Here is a 25,041-nt window from a genome sequence, read left to right on the forward strand (position 1 = left end):
GACCACGCGGCTTCCTTCCTTTTTCTGGAAGCTGTAAAGACGCCCCCGCGCTGGTGGCCGAAAGGGGAAGCGAGGCCGCGGGGGAGTGGGAACCCCCCTCGGTGGGGGACGCGGAGCACCGGACGTGATGCGCCTTACGTCCTCTCCCCCAGGGTTCACAGGCGCCTGAAAGTGCCTGGGCTTTCTGCGGCCGCTTCTCAGAGAATCTCGGTGTCACTGGGCGGGGACATGCCCCTTTGGGGAGGGGCACCCTTGATCGAGAGCGCCCCAGGAAGATTCCTGGGGCCCCACCGAAACGAGGGACCGTCCACTCGGTTAAAGAGGCCTGCTTGCAAAAAAAAAAAGAGGCCTGCTTGCGCTGGGGAGTCAGACTGGAGTTCGAATGACCTCGCAGCTTGAAGCCTCAGTTTACCCCTCAGTTTAGTCCCTACCGTCCAGGGTGGTTGTCAGTATACAATAAAGCACTGTGTAAACGCGGAATCAAGGGTAGCCGAGCCCGGGGACGGGACCCCTAGCTCCGGGAGCAGTCTCCGGGTTGTTTCCTGGCCGCTGCCGCCAGGGAGCCCTCACTACTTCAATTCGGAAATTCCGGTGCGAGAGCGGCGAGCGAGAGGGTACAACCCTGCTCGGCCCCGGCACCCTCTCAATCCGGAAATGCCAGAGCCCTTGTTCCGGAGAGGAAAACGCGAGGTTTCCGGGAAGGCAGCACCGCCCCCTCGGGCCCCCTTGTCTGGCCGCTATAAAAGGACCCACAAGGTCCTCAGCTCCACAGTCCGCGCCCACGCCTCTGCACCACCTCGTCCGCCCTGCCTCCGCCTGCGATGGTTCCCGGCGCTGCCCATCCCGCGCTGCTTGCGCTCCTGGCCCTGCTCGGGGCTCTGCTCCCAGGTGAGGCAGGGGTGGGGGGGCTGCCGTCGGGTTAGCTCTTGGGATCTGGGCTGCGCCCTGGGAGCGGTAGGAGGACCGGCTCCCCACCGGCTGGGGACACTGGTACTTAGGTAGCTGTTTATGGGAAGTTGGGGCTAGAACCATCGATTAAAAGTCAACAGCCATGGATTCAAATCCAGACCCTACATCATGGCTTGCTGTGTGCCTTCGGACTATGGGCTGCCCCTCCCAGAGGAGCTTCACTTTTTCAGCTGTAAAATGGAGAAGTTAATAGTGTTCACATCGCAGCGGTTGTGTCCTGGCCCCAGGAGGTGGTCAGACCGTGTAGAGATGTGGCCCCGCGCCAAGCTTAAGTAGACTGGGACCCCCCCACACACACACAGACATTCTGTTCCTCATCCCGTGCCCTTGGGGGAAGTCCAGGACTCTGCCCATGGAAATTCCAGGACTGACTTGCCAAGGGAGCAGAGGCTAAGGAATGGGATGCCCCAGCAGCCCTTCATCAACTCCAGCTAGAAGGAGGGAGGGGAGAAGGGGGACAGTTGGTCTCAAATGGTGGTCAGTGTCGGGAAGCAGGAGAGTGAAAAATTCATGAGCAGGCCACACCGTGGTTACCAGCTCAATGAAGCGTTCTAATCCGGACTCTAATCTGGACTTTACCACTTTCTAGCTGAGTGCCCTCCCTTCAGGTCTCACCATGTCCCTCTGTGAAATGGAAGCGACCCCAGAATCACCCTTGAGAATTCATGGAGCTGCTGTTTCCACACGCCTCCATCCCAGATGGAGTAGACCCAAAGCTGAAGGCAGAGATCTTTGGCGGGGTGGGGGGCAGCTTTCAGATGGGTGGGCTCAGACAGACTTTGTTTTTTAGCTTTGGAGGCACCACAGTCTGTGGGAGCTAATCCCAACAAGCCCCCTCCTTCTTACCTGCAGCCACATGCTACCTGCCCTGTGCTAGGAGTTACTTGCATCAGCAGGGGTTGGGGTGACTATATTCACCCACTTTACAGATGGGGAAAATGAGGTCCTGAGAGGGGAAACCAGTTGTCCAAGTGGGTAAGGAACCAGCCTGACTGGAACCCCTTTATCCCTGGAGGACTGACTCCCTCCACCTGACCTCTTGCGGGGAGGGGGGGCGGGAAAGAACACTGACTTCATGCCCCTCTTTTGCTAAAATCCTCCATGGCTGCCCATTGTCCTCGCAATGAAGAACACTTCCTTGGCGTGGCTTAACACTGCTTTGCATGATCTTCCTGACCTCATTTCCCCCCAACTCATCCCTGTGACTCTGCTCCAGCCACCCTGCCTCAGGACCTTTGCACTTGCTGCTCCTCTTGCCTGGAACTCATTTCCCTTTTCTCTCGATGGCCAGCCCCCGCTCATCCAGATCTCTGCTCACACATTACCCTGTCACCAAGGCACTGTCTGTTCTATCATCCCATTTTGTTTTTGCCAAAGCTCTTGTCAGCATCAGTTATTAATTATGTTGTGTGCTCATGAATTTTTCTGTCTCCCACACTGAAAGCAGAGTTTTGTCTTGTTCAAGGCTGTGTCCCCAGCACCCAGAACAGGCTGGATGCAGTAATGTTAATGAGCCCGATTTGTCATGTCTGACCCCTCCACATCTTTTGGTTCCAGGGCCTGGAGGTGCCCAAACGTCAGTGCAGCCTCAAAAAGCCATCACATCCCGAGGAGCCTCCATAATGGTGAACTGCAGTACCTCCTGTGACCAACACACAATGTTGGGCCTAGAGACTCAGCTGGCCAAGAGGGAAGTAGACCATGGGAAAAACTGGAAGATTTTTGAACTGAGTGACGTGCAAAAAGACAGCTTTCCAATATGCTACTCAAGCTGTCTCGGTAACCAGTCATCAGCTTTGATGAACCTCACCGTATACTGTGAGTGGCTGGGCCCAGGGGCTGGACTAGGCAGCCTGGGTTGGGGAGGTGGACAAGGGAGTCCCCAGCAGGTTGGAACAGCCTTTGTTACTTGGGGGTGGGGGTGTGTAGGGTCTCACTGAAGGGCAAGGGGGCCCATCTTCTGAAAGTCTCATTGTCATCTAGAACCCTTCCTTGAACTTCCTTGGGGGTGACTTCCAAGTATGGACTCAGTCCTCAAAATGTCACATGTCTGGGTCCTTTGACACAGAAAACCCACTCCTGGGAATTGGGCCTATAGGTGTCCCCACCCACCAGGGTACTGAGGGAGTGTGGGGTTATTCACTGTGGCTTGATCTGAAAGGGTAAAAGTTTGCAAGGCACTCAAATGTAGAGGGCTGGGGAGAGAAACTGTGGTTCAGTCATCCCATGGAATAGTATGCAACCGTGTAAAAGAATGAGACAGGTGCTCCAAGATGTATTGTCAAGTTCAAAAGTAAGGTAGGCCCAGAATGAGTGGCATGCCACCCACAGTGTTAGGGAGCCATGGGCTCGGGGTTAGGGAGGCTGTGTTTCTGCATTAAAGGGCCCAGAAAGGAAATACAACAAATGACAATATAGCTGGCTGTGAGGAGAGAAGGTGCAGGGCTCTGGGAGAGCACAGGGAGCGAGTTTTCTCCGTGTGCCTTTTTTTTTACTTTGGGCATTTTGAAGTGTGACACTGAGTTAGCATGACTGTAAGCAAGAAATAGGTAAATGAAATTCAAATGAAAACAAAACAAAATAAAAAAGGAAGAAAGAAAGAAAACTGGCCAACTGGCCTTGGGATCAGACAGCCTTGGGTTCTAGTCCCAGCATGGGCCTCACTAACTGGGTGACTCTGATGTGGGGAGCGGGGGAGGGGGGAATACGTGGCTTCCTGGTTGCTTTTCACATGAGACCTCCTCGGAAGGGTCTAATGATGCAGTGAGGCCTGGAGGACATTCCGCCTTCACAGGGCCTGCGTAAAAGAAGCTTTGGGGCAAACATCAGCTTTGTTTCTGATTTGGAGGATGTCTGAGCAGCTGCTGGCCAAGTGAGGGAAGTCCCCAAACATTCCCGGTGGCCTCTGAAAACCCCCAGAAAACCTTTTCACAGGACCTTCTGCATCTCACCCTGAGAGTTGAAAGCCCAATCCTCCAGGTTTGAGTCCTGGCCCTGATAGATATATTTCTCCCTCTTCGGGTGCCAGACTTTGCCTTAGTTTTCACCTCTGTGAAATGGAACAGACGGCTGCACACAGTAGCAAGGGGTCACCTAGGAGAGACTCGAGCTTGGTCCCGCCCCACTGCCAGTGTAAAGATGAGGGAGCATCTCTAGGTGGCTGAGCTTTCTCTAGAAAGAGTTGTAATTCCTGCAGGAAGTGACCCCTAACTGGGCCTTGAAGGATGCATAGGAGTTGGTAAAGACAGGCATTCTAGACAGAGGGAATAGCCTGGGCAAAGATTTGGAGTGGGGAAACATGCTGACCTGGGGTTGGGGAGGCAAGAGGGATTGAATATCAACAGATCGGTGTGGCTGGAGCTGAGTTTGGCAGGACTTTGAATGCCAGGCCGAGGAGCTGAGACTTTCTTCTTAGGGTGACAGGGAGCCATGGAGGGTGTGTGAGCAGGCCAGGGATCCAGAGCAGAGGGCTGACCTTACAGGAAGCCAGAGAGCAGCTGCCCATGGACCCAGTCCAGGTCGTGCATGTTGAGCACAGTTTCGCATACGCGAAGGGAGGGGCAGACAAATATTTGAAGAGTGGAGTGACCAGGACTTAGTGAGGGACTAAAGATGGGGAGTCAAGGAGAGGTACAGGCAGAACAGACCTCCTCCCCCAGTCTGGCCTTCAGGGCAAGGATCTGGGCTCCAAGATGTGAGTTCCATTTGGAGGCTGTGGTTTGAGGGGGCTGCCAGCTCTGCAAGTTGGAGTTTGCAACAGATGGTCAGAGGTAAGAGTTGGATGTCTGAGGGTTTTCTCAACCTTTTTTTTTTTTTTTTAACAGCTTTTAGCGTACACTGCAATGAAGTTTGGAGTATTTATAGTGTTGTAGAACCACAGTCTAGTTTAAGAACATATCTCTCACCTTAAAAAGTAACCACAAAAAAAAAAATTCAGATGTGGAAAACACAATATATTGGCTTCAAAATTTTTAAAAAGGCAAAATTAAAATGAATAAACATTTAATCAAAAGTCAAAAAAACAGTAACCTCATGCCCATGTACAGTCACTCTCAACTTCTGAAGTGGATTAATAATAGTCCTAATAATAATAATAACGATAATAATAGTCCTACCTTCATTAGCCCCAGGTTACAACTTAGAAAACTGAGGCATTTCTGTAGCCCCGAGGGCTGGGACTGTTCCAGTGTGCAAAGTCACTCCCCCACAGGCCAGCAAAGCTAGGAATCAACTCCAGGCTCCTGACATTTTAACATCACTGCTTTTTTTTTTTTTTTTCCCTTAGGTTGGAAAAGGAAAGGTTGCTTTATTCAGGAGGTTGGCAACCTGGGGAGAAGGTGGACTCATGTCCAAAAATCAACTCCCAACATCACTACTGTTTAAGTGACATTTCAGGGCCTCTTGAGAAGGGACTAAAAGTGGGAGGCTTCAAGACCCCTCCCTAGGGAGCCTGGGGTCGGGGAGTGAGTCTCAGGCTAAGCCACAGCTCACCAGGGCTCTGCTGGTAATTTCCACTGGCGATCCAGGCTTGGAATTCTGTTACCTCATGCAGAATGGAGACCCTGGCAACCAAGCCCGCGTGTAGTGTTTTCAGGGGATGTTCAGGGTTTCGTTCTGAGGGTCGGTGGGTTGTTCTTAGATTTTTAACATTTCAGGGGATCACATGGTTCATTCGGGAACCCTTAAAAGCAAGCTCCTGAAAGGCCTCGAATCGGTGTGGATGTCTCAACCTTATTCTTTCTACAAACATAGAGTGCCTAAGGGACTTCCCTGGCGGTCCAGTGGTTAAGACTCTGCGCTTCCACTGCCAAGGGCGTGGGTTCGATCCCTGGTCGGGGAGCTAAGATCCCACAAGCCGCGGGGCGTGGCCAAAAAAAAAAAAAAATAGAGTGCTTATCGGGTGTCAAGGATACAACAGGGAACAAAACAGACAAAGATCCCTGCCCTCCTGGGCTGACATTCCATGGCAGGAATAGTGGAAAAGCAAATTAACTGAGTAGACGATCTTTTACCTCAGAGGTGAGGGATGCTATGGAGAAAAATGCTAAGGCCAAAAAGAGGAGAAGGAAAAACAGGAGTTTTTTTTACAACAACGTCTAGAGACTGGACAGCTTAAACGGACTGTATTCATTTGCCGGGACTCCTGGCAATAAACCTCGAAATTCTTTCCCACTTTTCACTCTGAGATGCTGCAGTGAATAAAAATGTATTCTGCCTCCTTCACAACCACTTGGGAAATTCTCACTGGGTTATCCTGAAGCTCTTAACATTCCTCTCTAGCTTAGGTGGTTTGGGGTGTGTTCTGGGGAGAGCGTGGTGAGACTTCCCGAGCAGGTGTAGCCAGGGCCCCAACGTTCCTGTGGGCGGGCGGCCAGCCAGTTCAAACAACACTCCCCTCCCCTCCAGGGTTCCCGGAACGCGTGGAGCTGGCCCCCCTGCCCCTCTGGCAGCCCGTGGGCGAGAACCTCACCCTGCGCTGCATGGTGTCCAGTGGGGCCCCCCGGGACCACCTCACCGTGGTGCTGCTTCGTGAGGAGGAGGAGCTGGGCCGTCAGCCAGTGGGAGACGGGGAGCCTACCGAGGTCACGGTCACGGTGCTGGCGAGCAGAGATGACCATGGCGCCAATTTCTCTTGCCGCACGGAGCTGGACCTGCGGTCCCAAGGGCTGGGACTGTTCCAGAACAGCTCGGCCCCCAGGAAGCTCCGAACCTTTGGTGAGGCACTGGGGAGCCAGCAGAGAGGATGGGATGACAGGGGTTTCCTGCTTGGGGTGCGGGGTCTCTGGGAAGGAGAGGCCCCTGGCCGTGGGGGCATTGAGAAGGTGGCAACCTTGATTGCAAAGGCTTCTGGGAAGAGCATCTTCTTGGCCACTGGGGTGGAGTGTTCTGGGATGTGGTGCCTGGACTGCAGGATCCTCTGAGAAGGCTGTGACCCAGGGCAAGTGGTACACGTGTCCTGGGACAAGGGTGACCCAGGCCACAGTCTCCCGGGAAGAGGGTGTTCCAGGTGGGGGAATGAAAATGCCCCGGGAAAGGGCTTCAGGATGTCTGTCTCCTCTCTGTTTACACCCACTGTCTCTCACCAGTCCTACCAACGACCGACCCGCACCTTGCTACGTACCCGGTACTGGAAGTGGGCACACAGTGCCTGGTGAGCTGCACCCTGTACGGACTGTTCCCAGTCTCGGAGGCGGAGGTCCACCTGGCGCTGGGGGGCAGGAGGCTGCAAACCACGATCACGTACAATGAATACTCACTCTTGGCCAAAGCCTTGGTCGAGGGAAAGGTGGAGGAAGAAGGCGTCCAGTACTTGACGTGTGCGGTGAATCTGGGAGGGCAGAGCCGGAGGTCTTGGGAGAATGTGACCATCTACAGTAAGTAGAAACCCAGGTGGGGCTTCTGAAGGGGTGGAGCTAATGCCAGGGGCGGGGCTCACTGTGCGCCCCACCTCCAGGCTTCCCAGCTCCCAACCTGACCCTGAGCCAGCCCGAGGTCTCGGAATGGACTACAGTGAACGTGGAGTGCGAGGCCCAGGTTGGAGCTGTGGTGATGCTGAACGGGGCCCCAGCCAGGCCTCCGGGCCCGAGGGCCCAGTTGCAGCTGAATGCCAGCGCCGAGGACAACGGGCGCAGCTTCTTCTGCTCTGCTGCCCTGGCGGTGGCTGAGCAGGTGGTACACAAGAACCAGACCCGGGAGCTCCGTGTCCTGTGTGAGTGGGGCTGCTAGACAATGATCCCTTACCTCCAAGGCCCAACCCCTAAGACCCCGAGAACTCCTGCCTCCACCCACTCCCACCCCCACCCTAGTGAGCCCCTTCCCCAGATTCCTACTTAAGTCTTCTTACCTAGACCTAGATGGTGAGTGATGTCCTGGTCCCTGACCCCGTCCCTTATCTTGCTGTGTTTCTTCAGATGGCCCCCGACTAAACGAGAGGGATTGCCTGGGAAACTGGACATGGCAGGAAGGCTCCCAGCAGACCCTGAGGTGCCAGGCCTGGGGGAACCCAACCCCCAAGCTGAACTGTAGCCGGAAAGAGGATGGGGCTTTGCTACCCATTGGGGACCTGAGACCCGTCAAGCGGGAGGTGGCAGGCACCTACCAGTGTCGGGCCACCAGCACTCGCGGTGAGGTTACCCGTGAAGTTGTCATCAATGTGATCTGTAAGTGCTGGAGTTCAGGGCTGGGCAGGGCAGGGGCAGTGAGGGCAGCTCAACCCTCACCGCCCCCTGTGTGTGTCCTTCCCACAGACCACCAGAATAACATGGCCATCGTCATTCCGGTGGCATCTGTGATCATCTTGGGCACTATGGCCGCAGCCGTTTACATCTATAACTGCCAGAGGAAGATCCAGAAATATGAGCTACAGAAGACCCGGAAGGCCCAGGAAGAGGCTGCCATGAAACTGACCACACCAGCCACGCCGCCCTGAGCCTACCCCCTCTGGACAGGACCTCCTCAGCCCCCAAACCGTGACAAGCAGGGCTGCATCAAACAATGGTGGACATATGCCATTCAGCTATACCCACCTTCCCAGGGTGCCAGAGGACAGGAGAGAGGCCTCAGTCAGGATACAGACAGCATCTGGGGTCATGGCCCCTGCACACTTATAACCCCCAGGCCTCACACCTGATGTGGAGCCACAGGACTGAGACAAAAGAAGGGGCCAAGGCTCAGGGCATCAATGTGAGGGACGTCAAAGTCTGACCTGGCCGGAGGGTGTATGATGGAGACCCTGACCTCCAGCATGGGGACACCCAACTGGGAAACATTGAAACTCACCCCCTCCTGCGTGTGCTGAGGCCTTACAGTCCTAAGAGAGAAGTGGCCCTGCACAGACACATGCAGCACTGAAACACAAATCCCCACACGTCCTCTGACAGAAGCCAGCTCCAGCATTGCTGTCCACAGACTGTTCCCAACTCTTGATGATGACCTATTTATTCATTTGTTCTCTTACTAGCTATTTATTGAGTGCCTTTTATGTGGGCTAGAATGGTAAACAAGAAGAACATTGATTCCCGCCCTCAGGGAGCTCTCAGTCTAATCTCATGCACATTGCCAGCTACAGTTGTACTGGTTGTGCACTGCACAAGAGTGCCTGGCAAAAAGATTAAGTGGGGCTAGAATTTCCCACTCCACTGGCCAAGCTGCTTTCTCCCAGAAAGGGATTAGTAACGGTGACAAGGTATAGCTGGTGACATGCCCAGAGATGACCCACTGAGCCCTTACACCCCAGCACTGGCACTGACCTCTGATAACCCACCTCTCCACCTATACCCATGTCTGCTAGTGCTCACAATGACACTTGGTGGCATGCCTAAACGTGGGTGTTCACTCCTTGATAGCTAAACCATGGAGTCCCAGGAAACTGTGCCCAGCCCCTGTGTGTCCCTGCCTTGTCCTACCTGTTTTCATCTCAGTGGGGCCATGCAAGAACAGAACAGTCTGCGGGTCCAAATTCCTGCAGCGATGAAGGTTCTGCAGGCCGTGGGGAGGAGAGGCCTGGGAGAACCCCCCTCCCAACTGCGGAAGCCTCTCCCTTGTGCTAATAAAGCTATTTCATCCTTGCGGCCTTGTGTGAGTTGAGGGGAGGTGTCATGTCCAGCTGGAGCCTTTTCTGGCCTGTCCTCCCACTTCCTGCCCCAAGAGAAGGCTGCCAGTTCAAGGTCCAGCCCTCAGGCTCTAATCCAAATCTGGGGTTTATTAGGGCCTTTTGAGACTTTAGTGAAAATTAAAGATCCCTCTCCAGAAAAACACGATGACATTTGGTTTAGAATGGGGTGGAGAATCCCATTCTTAAGCTGTGGGAGTGGGGTGTATACCGCAGGGCTCCGGGGCCCCCCGGAGCCTCTGTCTCTCTCTCCCCGGGGTGGGGCTGAAGAGGCGGTGCTGCGGGCCTCCTTATCTCCGGAGCCAGCCTTGGCTCCCTGGCGCGGGGCCCCTCAGTCCGGGCTTTTTGCCATGGGGTCTCTGCTCCTCCTCTTGTTGCTGCTTTTGCTGTCGCCCTCCTACCCGCGAGGCGGGAGCGCGTGGAGGCGCCGGAGTGCGCGGACGCAAGGCCCGGGAGGCCCCTCTCCCGCGCCCCCGGAGACCTCAGCACCCTTCTGGGTGCGCATAAGCCCCGAGTTCAAGGCCGTGCCGCCGGGGGGCTCAGTGTGGCTCAACTGCAGCAGCAGCTGCCCCCTACCGGAGGGTTCCAGCCTCCGCACCGAGCTGCGGCGAGGCGACACGCTCAGTGGGCCCGGTTGGGTATCCTACCAGCTGCTGGATGTGAGGGCCTGGAGCTCCGATGTGCACTGCTTCGTCACCTGCGCGGGAGAAACGCGGGGGGCCACCGCCAGGATTACCGCCTACAGTGAGGGACAGGGGCTCAGGCCTGGCTGGGGTGCGGGGAGGAGGACGGAGCGGGGGTAACGGACAGTCGCGCTAGGGGGAGCCCTCGGACCTTGCCCAGCGGCCCCCTCTTGCTTTAGAACAGCCACGCAGCGTGATCCTGGAGCCTCCGGTCTTAATGGGCAGTGAGTACACTCTGCGCTGCCATGTGACACACGTGTTCCCCGTGGGCTTCCTGGTGGTGATTCTGAGGCGCGGTGGCCGGGTCATCTACTCCGAGAGCCTGGAGCGCTTCACCGGCCGGGATCTGGCCAACGTGACGCTGACTTACGCGTTACGCGCCAGGCCCAGTGACTTCGGGCAGCCCGTTACCTGCTACGCCCGCCTCGATCTCGATGGCCTGGTGGTCCTCAGTAGCTCGGCACCCATGACGCTGCCAGTCCTCGGTGAGGCACCCTTATAACCCTGGGAAGAGTGGGGAAGGGTTATGTGGGCCAAGCCAGAGCATGTCCATGCGGGTTGTCACACCTCCAAGTGCTCTGTTCCTAATTCTCCCCTCTTGTCTCCAGCTTGGAGCCCTGCGTCCAAAGCCTTGGCCTCCACCTCCATCGCAGCCCTTGTGGGGATCCTTCTTGTAGTGGGGGCCCTCTGCCTGAGAAAGTACCTATCGATGAAGTCTCGGGCATAGAGGCAGTGAGTGGTGCATGCTGGCTGAGCTGGAGGAAAAAGGAATCTGGGACATTTGGGGGAACCTTGCCTGGATCAATAAAGCCTTCCTCAGCCAGCTTCTGCCCCTGGGCATAAAGGTCCCCCATTAGTGCACCTCCTCTGACTGAAGTGGTCTTCTTTTTGGCCTTGCCTCTATCATTTTCTCCAAATTCCTGTCTCCCTGAGGGCACCTGAGGTTTTTCACTCTGGTCTCCCATGCCGGAGCCCCATTCCCTCTGCATTCCCAGCCGATGTAGTAAAAACCTCTCCCGCGCGCATTATCAGTGCGGTGCAGAGGGGCAAGGCATGGGCCCAGGGGGGCTTTAGGCTGTGGGAAGGCTGGTTCATGGTATGGCTTCTCCTGATTGGCTCCAGCGCTGCCACGCAGCAGCTCTGATTGGATGTTAACTTTCCTACCCCCCCCCCCCGCCCTTTAGACCCTGCACTTTCCTGGAGGGCAGGGGTGGGGAGAGAACTAATCCCCATAGTTCACCATTAGCTCTGGGAGTGACAACACAGGTGGGCTGGGTCAAATGTACTTTGTGAGGAACGTGGATACGCAGAAAAGATACCCATGTGTTGACTGCGGGGAAGGAGCAACCAGATGGTGAGGTGGGGGGGGGCGGTGTTGTATGTCACAGATTCGCATCCTGGAAACGTCCTGTTAGTCACCGGGCCTGGTGAGCACATGGAGGGTGTCCAAACCTGGAACCCAGATGCGGAGTCAAAAGTATCACAGTTGGTCTCTTGGTCTCGCGTGGACGCAGAATCGGGGCCTGCAGTGGATGCCTGGCAAGGCCCGCGTGGTCCAGGGCCCCGCCCGCCGAGCAGAAAGCGGATTCAGAGGCGCTCTTTGGCGGCTCCTGCTCACACAAGTCGCGTAGACACGTGCCCGCTGCACGCTGGGTAAATACAGACCCAGAGCCGAGCCGACCCTAATTTAGACGCCCGAGAACGCTGCGCGCAAGCACACACGTTCCCAACTCGCTGTCACTTTCGTCCCCGCCCCTTCTGTCGCGTGCGGGGGCGGAGACAGAGAAAGACTAGAGGCGTAGCTGTAACCCTCAGCTCCCAGGGGTTAAAAGGGGAAGGATCAGTGAGGGAGGCATCCCCACATCCTCCCCTAGAGCCTTCTCATCCCCAGCCTGCACGTCTCAAATCTCTCCTAGCCCCCAACCCATCTCCGCTCCAAGGGGGGGCTGGTGGGAGGGGCTAAATGTGGAGGCGGAGCTCGGAGTCCAGCTCATTATCATAGCATCTAAGCAAAGGGTGGGGTGGGGGTTTGAGAAGGGCAACCCTGCATCCCCACCACCTCAGCGTCGCCGCCGGGGACAACGCTGGAGTGCGCAGCCGCCCCCAGAAGTCTCCGGGCAATGGGGCCGGCCTCCATGTAGACCCTGGGGGCCGCTCGCTCCTGCCAGCACGCCTTCATCAAGGCCGGTAGCCTGGTGCACGCTCGCCTTCCCGCCCTCCCCGCGCCGCCTCTGCTGCCGCCCCCTCCTTGGAAACCAAGTTACCAACGTTAAACCAATCCCCAAGCGCAACTCAGCCTCCTCCACACCCCACCCGCCGCGCCGCGCAGTCCTCTAGCCCAGCTCAGCGCTCGCGCTCCCCTCGCCTCCTGCGCTTCCCCCGCGGCGGCGATGCCAGGACCCTCGCCAGGGCTGCACCGGGCGCTGCTCGGCCTCTGGGCTGCCCTGGGCCTGGGGATCTTCGGTCTCTCAGGTAAGAGCCGGTCCGGCTCAGGGTGGACGGGGCGGGGTCGTAGTTTCTGGACCTGCGAAGCGGCCACAAGCCCTCCCCGCTCCTCCCTCGCCTCGCTCCCACGCTTCTGCACCCACCTTGAGCCCAGGGCCTTCTTCTCTATCCCTCTTCCCCCCCAACACACACTGGACACCAAGCTTCCGGACTCCTCGCTCACTCAGGTCTCTACCCTACCTTCTTCGAGATCCTGGGTGCTCTTCTGCACCCAGCCTCGAGCTCTGGAGACTCCATTATCTCCCCTGTCCCCTCCCGGGGTACCTCCTCACGCTCTCCTATGCACCATGGTCCACGGACTGGCATCTTCACCACTCGAAATCCACGAAGACCCAAATCTCACCAACTGCCGTGACACCGAGGCACTGTTCCCGCTCCACCCGGAGCCCTGGCAACAGAGTCCATCGGCTGTTCCCGCGGTTCCTTTCATGAGCCCAGCCCCGCGTCCTCTTTCCGTACTCTTCACCCGGGTTTGGACTCCTCCCTTAACCTCGCTTGACTCAGCCTCATCTCTCTTTTGCCCTCGCTTCAACCAGTCTCCCCTTCTCCTGGCGAGAACCGTGAGAACCAGTCCGCTTCCCTTCCCCCACCCGGGGGTCCCCTCTTCCCAGCATTGCTGTGTGCGTTGAAAACCCCATGTTTCCTCTCATCTCTCCCCTCCCCCCCATTCTTCCCCGTCACTCCATCCGCACCTTGGAGAGAAGGGCTCTCCGCTGCAATGTACCAGAGACACCCTCGAGGTCTGGACCGTGGGAGCGCGCTTGTAAACCTGAGACCTGGGCAGGACTTGGGACTCCTGGCTGTGGCCTCTGCTCATTCCCTGGGAATCCTGAGTCTGCATAGGGGCTCTTAGATCCCAGGGAGGTGGCTCCCAGGCTGAGCTCGCGTTTCTCCGGGCAGTGGTCGCGCAAGAGCCTTTCTGGGCGGACCTACAGCCCCGCGTGGCGCTCGTGGAGCGCGGGGGATCGCTGTGGCTGAATTGCAGCACCAACTGCCCACGGCCCGAGCGCGGTGGCCTGGAGACCTCGCTGCGCCGGAATGGGACCCAGAGGGGTTTGCGCTGGCTGGCGCGGCAGTTGGTGGACATCCGAGAGCCGGAGACCCAGCCCGTCTGCTTCTTCCGCTGCGCGCGACGCACACTGCAGGCTCGCGGGCTCATTCGCACTTTTCGTGAGTTCTCAGAGGCCAAGCTACTTTCCCTCCTTTCAGGCCCCGCCCCCTGGGTAACGGGGTCCTCTCCTACAGGCCCCACCCTCTGGATCAGCACGCCCTCCCCCCCTTGGCCCCTGGGTTCCAAGCCACGTCGTGCTGAGCCTGGCATTTCCAACAACCGTGGTTCCCCCGTTGCAGAACGGCCGGATCGTGTAGAACTGGTGCCGCTGCCTGCCTGGCAGCCAGTGGGCGAGAACTTCACCCTGAGCTGTAGGGTCCCCGGCGCTGGGCCTCGTGGGAGTCTCACATTGACCCTGTTGCGGGGCGCCCGGGAGCTGATCCGCCGCAGCTTCTCCGGGGAGCCACCCCGAGCGCGGGGTGCGGTGCTCACAGCCACGGTACTTGCTCGGAGGGAGGACCATGGGGCCAATTTCTCGTGCCGTGCGGAGCTGGACCTTCGGCCGCATGGCCTGGGGCTGTTTGAAAACAGCTCAGCCCCCAGAGAGCTCCGAACCTTCGGTGAGTGGGTGTGAGGAGGGGACCCAGGGGGGTCGGGCCGATGTCTAAGAAGCTTGGAGGCAGAGAAATCTGAATTCTAATTCTTACCCTAACACTCACCAGCTGAAAGTTATTTTCCCCTCTGTGCCTTGAGGATAATACCATAATAGAGTGCCTGTAAAGCGCTTAGAACATATTGAGCGTTCAATACATAAGTTCAAGCTCTGTTCTTCTACTCCCAGCCCTGCCTCCGGAACCCCCTCGCCTCGCTGCCCCCCGGCTCTTGGAAGTGGGCTCAGAAGGACCCGTAAGCTGCGCCATGGACGGGCTGTTTCCAGCCTCGGAGGCTGAGGTCTACCTGGCGCTGGGGGACCAGAGGCTGAGTCCCGATGTCACCCTCGAGGGGGACGCTCTCATGGCCACTGCCACAGCCACAGCTAGCGCAGAGCAGGAGGGCGCCAGGCAGCTGGTCTGCAACGTGACCCTGGGGGGCGAGAGTCGAGAGACCCAAGAGAACGTGACTGTCTACAGTAAGAGGGAGTGAAGTGGGGCCTCGGCGGCTCGGGGGTGGAGCCAGAGGAAGGCGAAGGCGGGGCAAATAGTGGGTGGGGCCCGGGTATCGGAATAGGCGTGGCCCGAGAGTCCCGAAGGGGCGGGGCAGATGGAAGACTCAATAGTAGCTGGAGAAGCGGAGTCTGAGCTGCCCAAAGGGGAAGGTCGCAGACCCGACGAGGATCCCTAGAGATGTGGCCTGACCACCTCAAAGCGGCGGGGCGAGAAGGGAGAGGAGCCTGAACAGCCCGAGGGACAGGGCACGGTACCCACGGTTTGGCTGAAGCGGGGAAGGTTCGGGCTGATAAGGGGCAGCCTTGAACCGCAGGAGGGGCATGGTCAGTGGTCTCCCGACCAATGCCCCGTCCCCAGGCTTCCCGGAACCCCTCCTGACCCTGAGCGAGCCCAACGCCCCCGAGGGGAAGATGGTGACAGTAACCTGCGCAGCCGGGGCCCGAGCCCTAGTCACACTAGACGGAATTCCAGCCGCGGTCCCGGGACAGCCCGCCCAGCTCCAGCTGAACGCCACCGAGAACGACGACAGGCGTGGCTTCTTCTGCGACGCCACCCTCGAAGTTGACGGGGAGACCCTGAGAAAGAACGAGAGCGCCGAGCTGCGCGTCCTATGTGAGTTGGCCTTTAACCTCTCGCCTACCTCCGCCTGCCTGGTCTCTGGCCGTGTCATGGAAGTGGAGGATTTCCCCACGGTCCACGTCTAGCCTCTTGTATCCCATGGCCCTGCCCGCAGACGCCCCCCGGCTGGACGATTCGGGCTGTCCCAGGAGCTGGACGTGGCCGGAGGGACCAGAGCAGACGCTGCGCTGCGAGGCCCGTGGAAACCCAGAGCCCTCGGTGCACTGTGCGCGGCCCGACGGCGGGGCGGTGCTGGCCCTGGGCCTGCTGGGTCCGGTCACTCGCGCGCTCGCTGGAACTTACCACTGCACCGCGACCAACGTCCAGGGCCAGGCGGTCAAGGACGTGACTCTGACGGTGGAGTGTGAGTGGAGGTGCATAGGGCGCACCTCTGTCTGGTTCTCAGTGTCTAGGGGTGGCCTGACTACAGAGGAAGGTGGAAACAGGGTCTGAGGCGTGCCTTTGAGCAGGATTCTGAAAAAGGCAAGAGGCTGGTGAGCCGGATTAGGGGAAGATCTTAGAGAAGGATGGAGGGGAGGGGGTGGACGTGTCCACAGGGGCCTGGGGCCTGGCGTTTGAGCTGAGTCTTGGAAACGTGGGTGCTCCAAACCGGCTAACAATTTTTAAGCTAAAGACTGGGGAGGGTCCTGTGGGCACTTTGTAGGCATCAGGAAAAAAGCACACTTCAGAGCTCAGGAAGTCCCAAAACAGTGCACGGCTTGACTGGAGAGAAACTCCTTTGCTTTGGTGTCCCTGTGCAGAGCGTAGCCTACCCGTCTGGGATGGGAAAAAGGGTCTAGGGACACTAGACCTGTCCCTAAACCCCAAAACTCAACAACACCCTCCTCTCTAGACGCACCAGCGCTGGACAGTGTGGGCTGCCCTGAACGCATTACCTGGCTGGAAGGAACAGAGGCCTCCCTGAGCTGTGTGGCCCATGGGGTCCCGCCACCCAACGTGAACTGTGTGCGCTCTGGGGAAGCCAGGGTCATCGAGGGCACACTGCGTGTGGTCCGGGAGCACGCGGGCACCTACCGCTGCGAAGCCACTAATGCTCGAGGGTCTGCAGCCAAAAATGTAGCCGTCACGGTGGAATGTGAGTGGGGGCAACACAGGGCAGGACGGGGTACGTCGGAATCACCCTGTCCTGACTTCCAGTCCCTCTGCCCCCCAGATGGCCCCAGTTTTGAGGAGGTGAGCTGCCCTAGCAATTGGACGTGGGTGGAAGGATCTGGGCAACTGTTTTCCTGTGAGGTGGATGGGAAGCCAGAGCCGAGCGTGGAGTGCGTTGGCTCCGGAGGCACCAGTGAGGGGGCGCTGCTGCCGCTGGCACCCCCAGACCCTGGTCCCAGAGCCCCTCAAATCCCTAGAGAACTGGCACCCGGAACCTACATCTGCAACGCCACCAATCAGCACGGTTCCGTGGTCAAGATGGTCACCGTGAGCGCGGAGTGTGAGCGAGGCCCAGGCGGGCGGGGAGTAGGGGGTGTTCCAGGTCCCGGCTTCTCCCTGAACAACGAGCCTCCCCGCCCCCACCCCATGGCTGTTTTGCAGCGCCACCGCAAATGGATGAATCTACCTGCCCGAGTCACCAGACGTGGCTGGAAGGCGCCGACGCTGCTGCGCTGGCCTGCTCCGCCCGGGGTCGCCCCTCCCCACAAGTGCTTTGCTCCCGGGAGGGCGCGCCCCGGCCGCAGCGGCTGCGCGTGTCCCGACAGGATGCAGGCATCTACCGCTGCCTGGCCACCAACGCGCACGGCACTGACGCCCGGATCGTCACCGTGGGCGTGGAGTGTGAGTTGCGGGCAGCACCAGATAGAGGGCATCCGGTCTCGGGCACAGTGACTAAAAGAGGTGGGATTCCCCGGGGGAGTTCAAGGGCACCTCCCCAGTCCCATTTCTGGGGACAAGGAATCCTGGCCTTAACATGAAATGTTAAGGGTAATGAAAACTCTAGGGAACAAGAGCCCGAGCCCGCCCCCGCCCCCTCAAGTTCTCGGTCTGAAGGGCCCTGGCGTGGGTCCCCACCTCCTTCCATTCAGTGAAGCAGGGCTCAGGATTTTAGTCCCGACAGCAGTCCAGTTGTAAGGGGATGGGGCTCTGAAGTGAGGCAGGATCTTTGCCTGCTCATCTCAGGAGGGACAGTCTCAGAAGGGGGCTCTCGGTCAGCGGCTGGCCCCTTCAACCTCCTGTCCCCTGTAGACCGCCCCGTCGTGGCCGAGCTGGCTGCCTCGCCTCCAGGAGGCGTGCGGCCAGGCGGGAACTTCACGCTGACCTGCCGAGCGGAGGCTTGGCCCCCAGCCCAGATCAGCTGGCGTGCGCCCCCGGGGGCGCTCAACATCGGCCTGTCAAGCAACAACAGCACGCTGAGCGTGGCGGGCGCTATGGGCAGCCACGGCGGCGAGTATGAGTGCGCAGCCACCAACGCGCATGGGCGCCACACCCGGCGCATCACCGTGCGCGTGGCTGGTAAGTAGCAGCTGGTGGGGGGGGGGCCTGGGCGAGGGATCTACAGGGGGCTGTGACCCGCGCCTTGGGACTCTTGACCCCGTCCCTGCCTCCCTCTCAGTCCCCACAGATGAGACAGAAGTGAGCCGGGGTGGAAATTAGGGGCGCCCTGGCGGGTGGGGCTTTGATGGCGCAGTGGGGGTGGCAAGTGGAAGGAGAGGGAGCTGACGAGCCCAAGGGAAGGGAACCTTCGGGGCTGTGACTGCTGTGAGGAGGGACTTAACTTTGGGTGGGTTCTGCGTGGTGAAGGCTTGATCCAGTTCACCTTCCAGCGTGCGGCTGTGGAGAAGGGGGTCTAGAGAGGGACAGAGGCAGAGGGCAGTGGTGGAGGCCCAGCAGGATCCTGCTGCCGCTTCGCGTAGCTCTGGGGCTGGGGTCTTTCTGGGGTGGAGGAATGACTGGGTTCCCCCCTGCCCCACCATCCTTTTGAGGGTGAGGAGAGTTGCTTGACTTCCTGGGTATCTCTGGGGCTAGGGGCTTAAATCCTCCCTGTGATGGGGTGGCCCATAAAATGGGTCTAGGGCCTCACCCGAGCTGTGAGCTCTCCTTTCCTCCAAGGCTGGGTTCCCTGGAGCTCCCTGCCAGGCGCGTGAGAACTGACCTCATGCCTGTGGGGAGGGGCAGAAGTGGCCCGGGCTTGGTGTGTGGGATGGGTGGGGGGAGCTCGACCACCTTCTTTGAGCGTCCGCACCCCGCAGGTCCGTGGCTATGGGTCGCTGTGAGCGGCGCGGCTGGGGGCGCGGCGCTGCTGGCCGCGGGGGCCGGCCTGGCCTTCTACGTGCAGTCCACCGCCTGCAAGAAGGGCGAATATAATGTGCAGGAGGCCGAGAGCTCGGGTGAGGCCGTGTGTCTCAACGGCGCGGGTGCCGGCGCCGGCGGGGGCGGGGGCGCCGAAGGTGAGACTGAGGCTGTGGGCACCGCAGAGGCTCCGGCGGGGGGCGAGGTCTTTGCCATCCAGCTGACGTCAGCGTGAGCCTGCTCCCCTCTCCCCGCGGGCCGGGGGACGCCCCCCAGACTCACACGGGGGCTTATTTATTGTTCTATTTATTTATTTATTTATTTATTTATTTAATTCAATTCCAGGGGCGTCACCCCCCATTTTCTACCCCCCTTCCCCAATAAAGTTTTTATAAAGGACTTCGGCTCCATCTGTTTCAGTCTGCGATGCAGAAGCAACGCAGGGTTCGAATCCCAACCCTGTGGGTGTTTATTCAAAAAACCATTTTTGCTTTTGAGGGCCTACTATGTGTCAGGCACAGTCCAAGCCGCCATTTTGCGATGTGACCAGGAGTTTGCGCTCTCCGTGCCCTGTTTCGTGCTCTCCCTGGACCCTTGGGCGGGGTTGGGGACCTGGCTCCTTCCTCCCTCTCAATGCTTCTCTCTTCCGCCCAGCGTTGCCCTCTAATCCGGCTAATGTTGGGGGTGGGAGCTGGGTGCTTCCCCCAGGCCTGCTTCCAGGAGGAGCTGAGGCTGCCTTCCCTGGATGGGTGGAGGCCCTTTCCCAGGGGTCTGGGCATCGCCCCAGCCCTGAGGCCTTGCAGGGATGGGTAAAGGAAGCTGCAGCTCCAAGTGTCAGCCGCTGCGATGTCCCTCCTATTACAGGGTGCACCCCTGCCCCACCCTCAAGGCCTCCTCCATCCTGTGTCCATCCGTGGTGCCTCAGTTTACCCACAAGCTGCCTTTCGACTTGGCCCATCACGATTCGGAAGAGACACATAGGGTATCAGCCACATCCCCGCCCCCTGCTCACCACCAGTCAACCCCCTCACCCCCCACAGCAGAAGGAGAGAACAGCTGGGCCTCCTCCACCCCCAGTTTCCTCCTCCCTCAAAAGCAGGAACACAGAGCTGCCAGAAGGAAGCGGGCCTGGACTGCTCCAGCTCCACCAGCTGCCCCCCACAAACATTTCGGGAGCAAAAGTGAGAGCAGGAAACTGGGGCACTAGAGGCTAAGCCAGTGCCAGGTGCCAGGTACAAAAGGCCACAAGGCCCAAACGTGGTGCAGCCCCTGCTGTCCGGCCCCCATCACCTCTCTCCTTGCCCACCCGCATCCTTGAGGTTCCGTGAATCCCAAACTCCTGCCTGCCACAGGGCCTTTGCTCTTGCCATTACCTCTGCCCCAGGTGTCCTCATTTCAAATAGTTCCTTTGTTTTTTCTGGCCGCACTGCCAGCATGTGGGATCTTAGTTCCCTGACCAGGGATCGAACCCGTGCCCCCCGCAGTGGAAGCGCGGATTCCTAACCCCTGGACCGCCAGGGAATTCCCAGCTAGTTTCTTATTGTCAGGTCTCTACACAAAGGTCACACCTGCTCAGAGAGGCTTTCCCTGAGAACACGGTAGCAGCCCAACTCCTCACCTCCTTACATACTTTATTTTCTCTGTAGCATGAGCACTACTTGACATTCTATTAGATACTTACTGAATACCTGTTTCCTGTCACTCTCGAATATTGGCTTTGCTAGGGATCTTTGTTCCATTCATAACTGAGTGCCTCATTGGGACCTGGCACACAGTGGTTGGTCAATAAATGTTGACTACGTCGATAAAAACAGCCAGGGGTTTGTAGACACACAGTCTGAGACCCTCGTGTGCTGTGTCTCTCCCCAAAGAGCTTCTCCATGCTGGGCACTGGTGGTGGTGGTGGGGGCATATCACGGTCAAGAACAGAGAGGTGGTGACCTTGGACCTCTGAAGTCATGGTCCAGTAGGGGAGATGAATGTGGATGAAATAACCCTGGACCAGTAGCGAGGTGAAACTTCTGGTAGGTTCTAAGAGAGAGATGAGCAAAGAGCTGAACTAGAGCCTGACGTGGGGTGGGAGGGGGGGTGTCCATTTTAGGGTGGGGGGGGGTCAAGGAAGGGGTCTCTGAAGATGTGGTGTTGGGGCAGAGCCCACCCCCACTCCAGTGATGCGAAAGGCAGCAGCTACGGGAGACCTGGGGGAGGGTGTTTTGAGCCAAGCAAGGGGGGTACTGAATGAGTCAGGGATCCGAGGGCTGAGGAATCTGGACCCAAGCCTTCCCCACAGGCTCACTCAGGAGAGTCAAAGGGGGTCTCAGAGGGGCTCGCCTTCCCAGGGCCAGTGGACCTGCAGGCCTCACTCACCCCTCACAGCAGGGACCACCCCTGCCCACTCTGCATCTCACCCATCCTTGATGCCCCCCTCCTCCCTCCCTCCCTCCCAGTGAGTAGTGGTGGCCTGTGTGTCCTGGCAACAGGTGTAGAGTTCAGCGTCTCCCATGTGGCTTTTGGCTTCAGGTTGGGGACACACTTTGGTGGGGTTAGAGAGATCTAGAAAGGGAGGAGGGGACACAGTAGGGACTGGTGTGTGAAAGGATGCAGGACGGAGACATTCTCTAGGCAAGGGTGGAGCTGCCAGATAAAGGGCCCACTTGTGTATCACCGTGGGCCAACTTGTGCCACCTATGTTTCTTTCATGTGTGTCTGTATCGTGCATGTGTATGTGTCCTGTGTGTACATCAACACGTGTCTATTGGTGGATGTGCATCTGTCAATGTCTTGCTGTCTTGTGTGTGGTCTGTGTGTCTCGTGATTGTCGGCACATATGTGTCTGCTGATGCGTCTCTGGCCGTGCCGCAAGGCATGTGGGATCTTAGTTCCCTGACCAGGGATTGAACCTGTGCCCCCTACAGTGGAAGCGGGGAGTCTTAACCACTGGACCCCCGGGGATGTCCCACTGTGTGTATCTTTCTGAACGTGTTGCCTGTTTCTGCATGTGGTGGCTGTCGCCCTGTATGGGGTGCTGTAATGAATGTGGCTAATTCCCAGGTGGTGCCTGTCTACATGACTGTGTGTGTCCCTCAGAACCCCACTGAGAAAACCCCTTCCCCACATTCCTGGGCCAGGGGAGAGGCGGGGGAGAGCGCGCAAGGTGGGATCCCAAAGTCACAGTGCCCTTTATCTGAGAAGTTTTGCTCTTTATTGTCACTGCTATTAACAATATGAGTTTCACAGCCATGAGCATTTCCTGAGGGGGTGAGGTGCCCAGCCAAGCCTGGCTGAAGCAGGGGCCAAGGAGGGGGCCAGTGACCCCGTGAGCCAGGAGCTCTGGGGCCTGAGGCCTGGGTCTTCCGCCTGGCGTCTCTGAATGGGGAGGGGGCAGAGAGGAGGCAGGCTGCACCCCTCAAGACCCAATTCTTTCCCCTAGGAGGCCTTCAGCCCGTTCTTCCCCTGGAGAAACTGAGGCAGGACAGGCTCGGCTGGGTGAGGAAAGGCTTACCCTTCCTGAGGTGGGACTGGGTGGGGACCCAGCAACACCCCACATCTGCCACACAGCCTCTTGGGCTGGACACTTTTCCTGGGCACCAGCCAGCAGCTAGAGCAGCGGGTGCCATATTTCTTGTACCTGGGATGGGGGTGCAAGAAACCAACATTCAGCAGGGGCCCAGAAATCACCACGAGTGAGCCACGTTCCCCAAGAGGTGGGTGTTTTCTCTTCCCCAAACCCCACACCGGCTAAGCATGGACTGATGCGAGGACCCCACCCCAAATCCCTCCTCCGTTCTGAGGACCTGATACCACAGGCGTTGCAGAGGGGGGTCCCATCTTCGGCATCTCTCCAGAGTGGGGTCCTCTGGGTCCTACAGGAAGCACAGCGTCGGGGCCCTGAAAGGGAAGAGGCCAAAGGGCAAGGGTCAGAGGCCAAGAATCCGAGCTCAGGAGGCCTGTGTGGGATGGGCATTTTGGCGGGGTGGGGTCTCTGTGAAGGCCCCACCCAGCTCCGGGCCAGCCCCGGTGTTGCCAGATCTAAGACAGAGGGAAAGCCACGAAGGGAGACAGATGGCAAAGCTCAGCAGAGGAAGAAGCCGGGGGTGTGGGTGACTCAGCCTGAGTGGAGGGGGATGCTGAGACTCCTCCTGGATGGGTCTAAATAGGGAAGCGGGATGGGGAGAAAGACAAGGAAGAAATGAAACTGTACCCCCCCCCCAAGTATTTATAGCTCTCAAGTCTCCAGGACTCACCCAGACCCTCGCTGCCTCTTGCGTTGGCCTCTGGGACTCTGGCAGGGCCTGGTGGGGGACCCTGAGAGCGGGTGCTGCAGGCCAGGCTGGGGAGTAGACAAGGTGTTAGCACCGAGGGTCTGTCTGTATGCTGTCCCAGATAGCCCCCAACTGAAGATTTATGATCAGGCAACCCCCAAGGAGGCATCTGATGTCTGAAAGGCCTGGCCTTGCACCTCATTAATATCACAGACATAATCATTTGAAAAGACAGTAAGCCTGGGGCCAGCCTACCAGGTTTGTTTTTGTTTTGTTTTGCTATTTTTTTTTTTGGCTGCAACGAGCGGCTTGTGGGAATTTAGTTCCCCGACTGCGGATTGAACCCCGGCCCACGGCAGTGAAAGTCCACGTCTTAACCACTGGACTGCCAGGGAATTCCTCAGCCTGCCAGGTTGAAAGCTCAGCTCTCCCACGTCTTTGCCGTGTGACCAAGGACAAGAGATCTCATCCTCTGCGCCTTAGTTTCTGCATCTGTAAAGTGGGCCTCACGGGGTTCAGCGAGCCCATACACACCAAGTGCTACCTGTTACCTCTATTACTGTTGTCATGTCTGACAAACGGTAGCTATTATCATTGCTGGAACAACTAACAGAAGCAGCAGCCCCGGGTATGGTCAGGCCTCTTAGGAGGAGACCCAGGCTCAGACCTGGATGTGACTGGCTCATAGCAGCAGGGACAGGGACTGACACCAGCCTGAGGTCTCGCTCAGAGATGGGGCCATTTGTAAGGCAGGGCTGAGGTGGGAGTCCATGACGGCATTCCTGGGAGCACCTGCCCCCGGGGCCTCTGCACTGTTACCACTATTACTTGCATAAAGGGTGCCCTTGCTCAGGCCAGCCCCTACCTGTAGGTGGGTATGATCTGTAGGCTGGAATCTGGCTTTATCTGAAACTTCAGGGTCACCCCCTCGAACTGGGGGTCCACTTTCTCGGCGCTCCGCTGGGGGTTCGACTGCTTCCGGGGTCTCCTCTGTGGCTGGGCTGAAGAGGCCGGGGGAGCCACTCGGGGCCCCAGGCTGCGGCTCTGCTGGCTGATTGGGGTCAGCATGTTCTTGGTATCCTTGGCCAGAGGTAGGGCTCCCAGAGTCTCCAGGGCCTTCGGCTCCCAGCAGGGCCCTAGGGCCTGAGTGTCCCAGGTGGCGGGCTGGACCAGCCCCTCTGCTGTCTCTTGGAGGAAGTGAAGGGCGGTGACCGAGTCCTGGTGTGCAGGCCAGAAGGATCTGGGGACAAGGGGCAGTGTGGTCACCCCACTCCCTGGGCGGTACCTACATGAGTCTCAGACACAGGGGGCAAGGAGAACTGTATAGCCTCTGACTCCCATATGACTCCAAGTATCCCTGGGGACTGGGACCTCTTCCTTGTAAGTACCAGGAACTAACATTTTGACCCCTGAGTAACCCCAGGAACCAGAGGTCATGATCCCTTGACCACTGGGCCAGGTTGGGGGAAGGGCCGCTCCTTAACGCACCTGCCACTGGGTCTGAGGCATCCTGGGGTCCTTGGTGCCTGCTGGGTGGCGAGTTCCGGGGGCGGTTCGGGGTCCAGACAGGGCGGCGCCAGCAGCTCTCGAAGCATCGACAAGTCCGGGGTTGGCTCGGCCTCCATTGCGCCCCAGCCCTTACCCACTTCCCAAATCTCGCCCGGCCCCGCCCACGCCGGGCCCACCCGATGAGCCCCACCTGCTTGGGGCGGGGGCGCTTCTGGCCCTGGGTGCAAGGAGCTCCACCTGAGGGGGGCGGGGCCAGTGGGATCGGGCTCCTCTGGCCTTCGATATTGCGCACGGGCTTCGAAGCCTCCACCCTCAGGCCAGCCTCCGTCCCTCTCTCCCTTCCGACCCTGCTTAGGTGGTCTGATCACCCCTTTCGGCCAAGAGCAGCCTGGACCCCTCCAAATCCTTCCGCGGCTGAGGG

At 58.6% G+C, this 25,041-nt stretch overlaps 4 protein-coding genes across 6 annotated transcripts; 3 read left to right on the forward strand and 1 right to left on the reverse strand.

The window, feature by feature from the left end:
* The first annotated feature begins 725 nt into the window (after positions 1-725).
* On the forward strand, positions 726-9,699 carry ICAM1 (intercellular adhesion molecule 1). Its single transcript, XM_029218767.1, has 7 exons — positions 726-888; positions 2,527-2,787; positions 6,376-6,684; positions 7,056-7,343; positions 7,424-7,678; positions 7,881-8,129; positions 8,217-9,699. The coding sequence occupies exons 1-7, from the start codon at positions 822-824 to the stop codon at positions 8,396-8,398; spliced, it is 1,611 nt and encodes a 536-aa protein (XP_029074600.1). The 5' UTR covers positions 726-821; the 3' UTR covers positions 8,399-9,699.
* Positions 9,700-9,915: 216 nt separating this feature from the next.
* ICAM4 (intercellular adhesion molecule 4 (Landsteiner-Wiener blood group)) lies at positions 9,916-11,108 on the forward strand. Its single transcript, XM_029219158.1, has 3 exons — positions 9,916-10,324; positions 10,443-10,748; positions 10,872-11,108. Exons 1-3 carry the CDS (start codon positions 9,931-9,933, stop codon positions 10,988-10,990), a joined length of 819 nt encoding a protein of 272 aa, XP_029074991.1. The 5' UTR covers positions 9,916-9,930; the 3' UTR covers positions 10,991-11,108.
* A 1,465-nt stretch (positions 11,109-12,573) lies between these two features.
* On the forward strand, positions 12,574-19,248 carry ICAM5 (intercellular adhesion molecule 5). Of its 3 annotated transcripts, XM_029219154.1 has the most exons (11): positions 12,574-12,735; positions 13,669-13,938; positions 14,119-14,439; positions 14,661-14,948; positions 15,343-15,597; positions 15,719-15,967; positions 16,457-16,699; positions 16,778-17,056; positions 17,158-17,397; positions 17,806-18,072; positions 18,810-19,248. In XM_029219154.1, the coding sequence occupies exons 1-11, from the start codon at positions 12,654-12,656 to the stop codon at positions 19,082-19,084; spliced, it is 2,769 nt and encodes a 922-aa protein (XP_029074987.1). In that variant the 5' UTR covers positions 12,574-12,653; the 3' UTR covers positions 19,085-19,248. The 3 variants fall into 3 exon arrangements, with proteins under 3 accessions (XP_029074987.1, XP_029074990.1, XP_029074989.1); XM_029219157.1 differs by lacking the exon at positions 18,810-19,248 and having other exon boundaries at positions 12,582-12,735; positions 17,740-17,956; XM_029219156.1 differs by lacking the exon at positions 18,810-19,248 and having other exon boundaries at positions 12,582-12,735; positions 16,778-17,397; positions 17,740-17,973.
* Positions 19,249-22,347: 3,099 nt separating this feature from the next.
* ZGLP1 (zinc finger GATA like protein 1) lies at positions 22,348-24,736 on the reverse strand. The gene is made up of 5 exons (XM_029216871.1): positions 24,600-24,736; positions 23,977-24,351; positions 23,094-23,179; positions 22,644-22,737; positions 22,348-22,477 (listed from the first exon to the last, which is right to left on the reverse strand). The coding sequence occupies exons 1-5, from the start codon at positions 24,734-24,736 to the stop codon at positions 22,348-22,350; spliced, it is 822 nt and encodes a 273-aa protein (XP_029072704.1).
* Positions 24,737-25,041: the final 305 nt, after the last annotated feature.

The sequence above is a fragment of the Monodon monoceros genome, unplaced genomic scaffold (genome assembly GCF_005190385.1).
Source record: "Monodon monoceros isolate NGI ecotype Baffin Bay Population unplaced genomic scaffold, NGI_Narwhal_1 Super_Scaffold_12, whole genome shotgun sequence".
NCBI classification, from domain to species: domain Eukaryota; kingdom Metazoa; phylum Chordata; class Mammalia; order Artiodactyla; family Monodontidae; genus Monodon; species Monodon monoceros.

Excerpts from the sequence above, each read along its gene's own strand:
- ICAM1 (XM_029218767.1), top strand. The coding sequence starts at position 822 with ATGGTTCCCGGCGCTGCCCATCCCGCGCTGCTTGCGCTCCTGGCCCTG. Across the intron at positions 889-2,526 it reads GCTCGGGGCTCTGCTCCCAG|GGCCTGGAGGTGCCCAAACG; the intron begins GTGAGGCAGGGG and ends TTTTGGTTCCAG. Across the intron at positions 7,679-7,880 it reads CCGGGAGCTCCGTGTCCTGT|ATGGCCCCCGACTAAACGAG; the intron begins GTGAGTGGGGCT and ends GTGTTTCTTCAG.
- ICAM4 (XM_029219158.1), top strand. The coding sequence starts at position 9,931 with ATGGGGTCTCTGCTCCTCCTCTTGTTGCTGCTTTTGCTGTCGCCCTCC. Across the intron at positions 10,325-10,442 it reads CGCCAGGATTACCGCCTACA|AACAGCCACGCAGCGTGATC; the intron begins GTGAGGGACAGG and ends CTCTTGCTTTAG. Across the intron at positions 10,749-10,871 it reads CATGACGCTGCCAGTCCTCG|CTTGGAGCCCTGCGTCCAAA; the intron begins GTGAGGCACCCT and ends TCTTGTCTCCAG.
- ICAM5 (XM_029219154.1), top strand. The coding sequence starts at position 12,654 with ATGCCAGGACCCTCGCCAGGGCTGCACCGGGCGCTGCTCGGCCTCTGG. Across the intron at positions 17,057-17,157 it reads GGTCACCGTGAGCGCGGAGT|CGCCACCGCAAATGGATGAA; the intron begins GTGAGCGAGGCC and ends GCTGTTTTGCAG. Across the intron at positions 18,073-18,809 it reads CATCACCGTGCGCGTGGCTG|GTCCGTGGCTATGGGTCGCT; the intron begins GTAAGTAGCAGC and ends CGCACCCCGCAG.
- ZGLP1 (XM_029216871.1), bottom strand. The coding sequence starts at position 24,736 with ATGGAGGCCGAGCCAACCCCGGACTTGTCGATGCTTCGAGAGCTGCTG. Across the intron at positions 24,352-24,599 it reads TGCCTCAGACCCAGTGGCAG|ATCCTTCTGGCCTGCACACC; the intron begins GTGCGTTAAGGA and ends CCTTGTCCCCAG. Across the intron at positions 22,738-23,093 it reads AAGAGGCAGCGAGGGTCTGG|GGCCCCGACGCTGTGCTTCC; the intron begins GTGAGTCCTGGA and ends CTTCCCTTTCAG.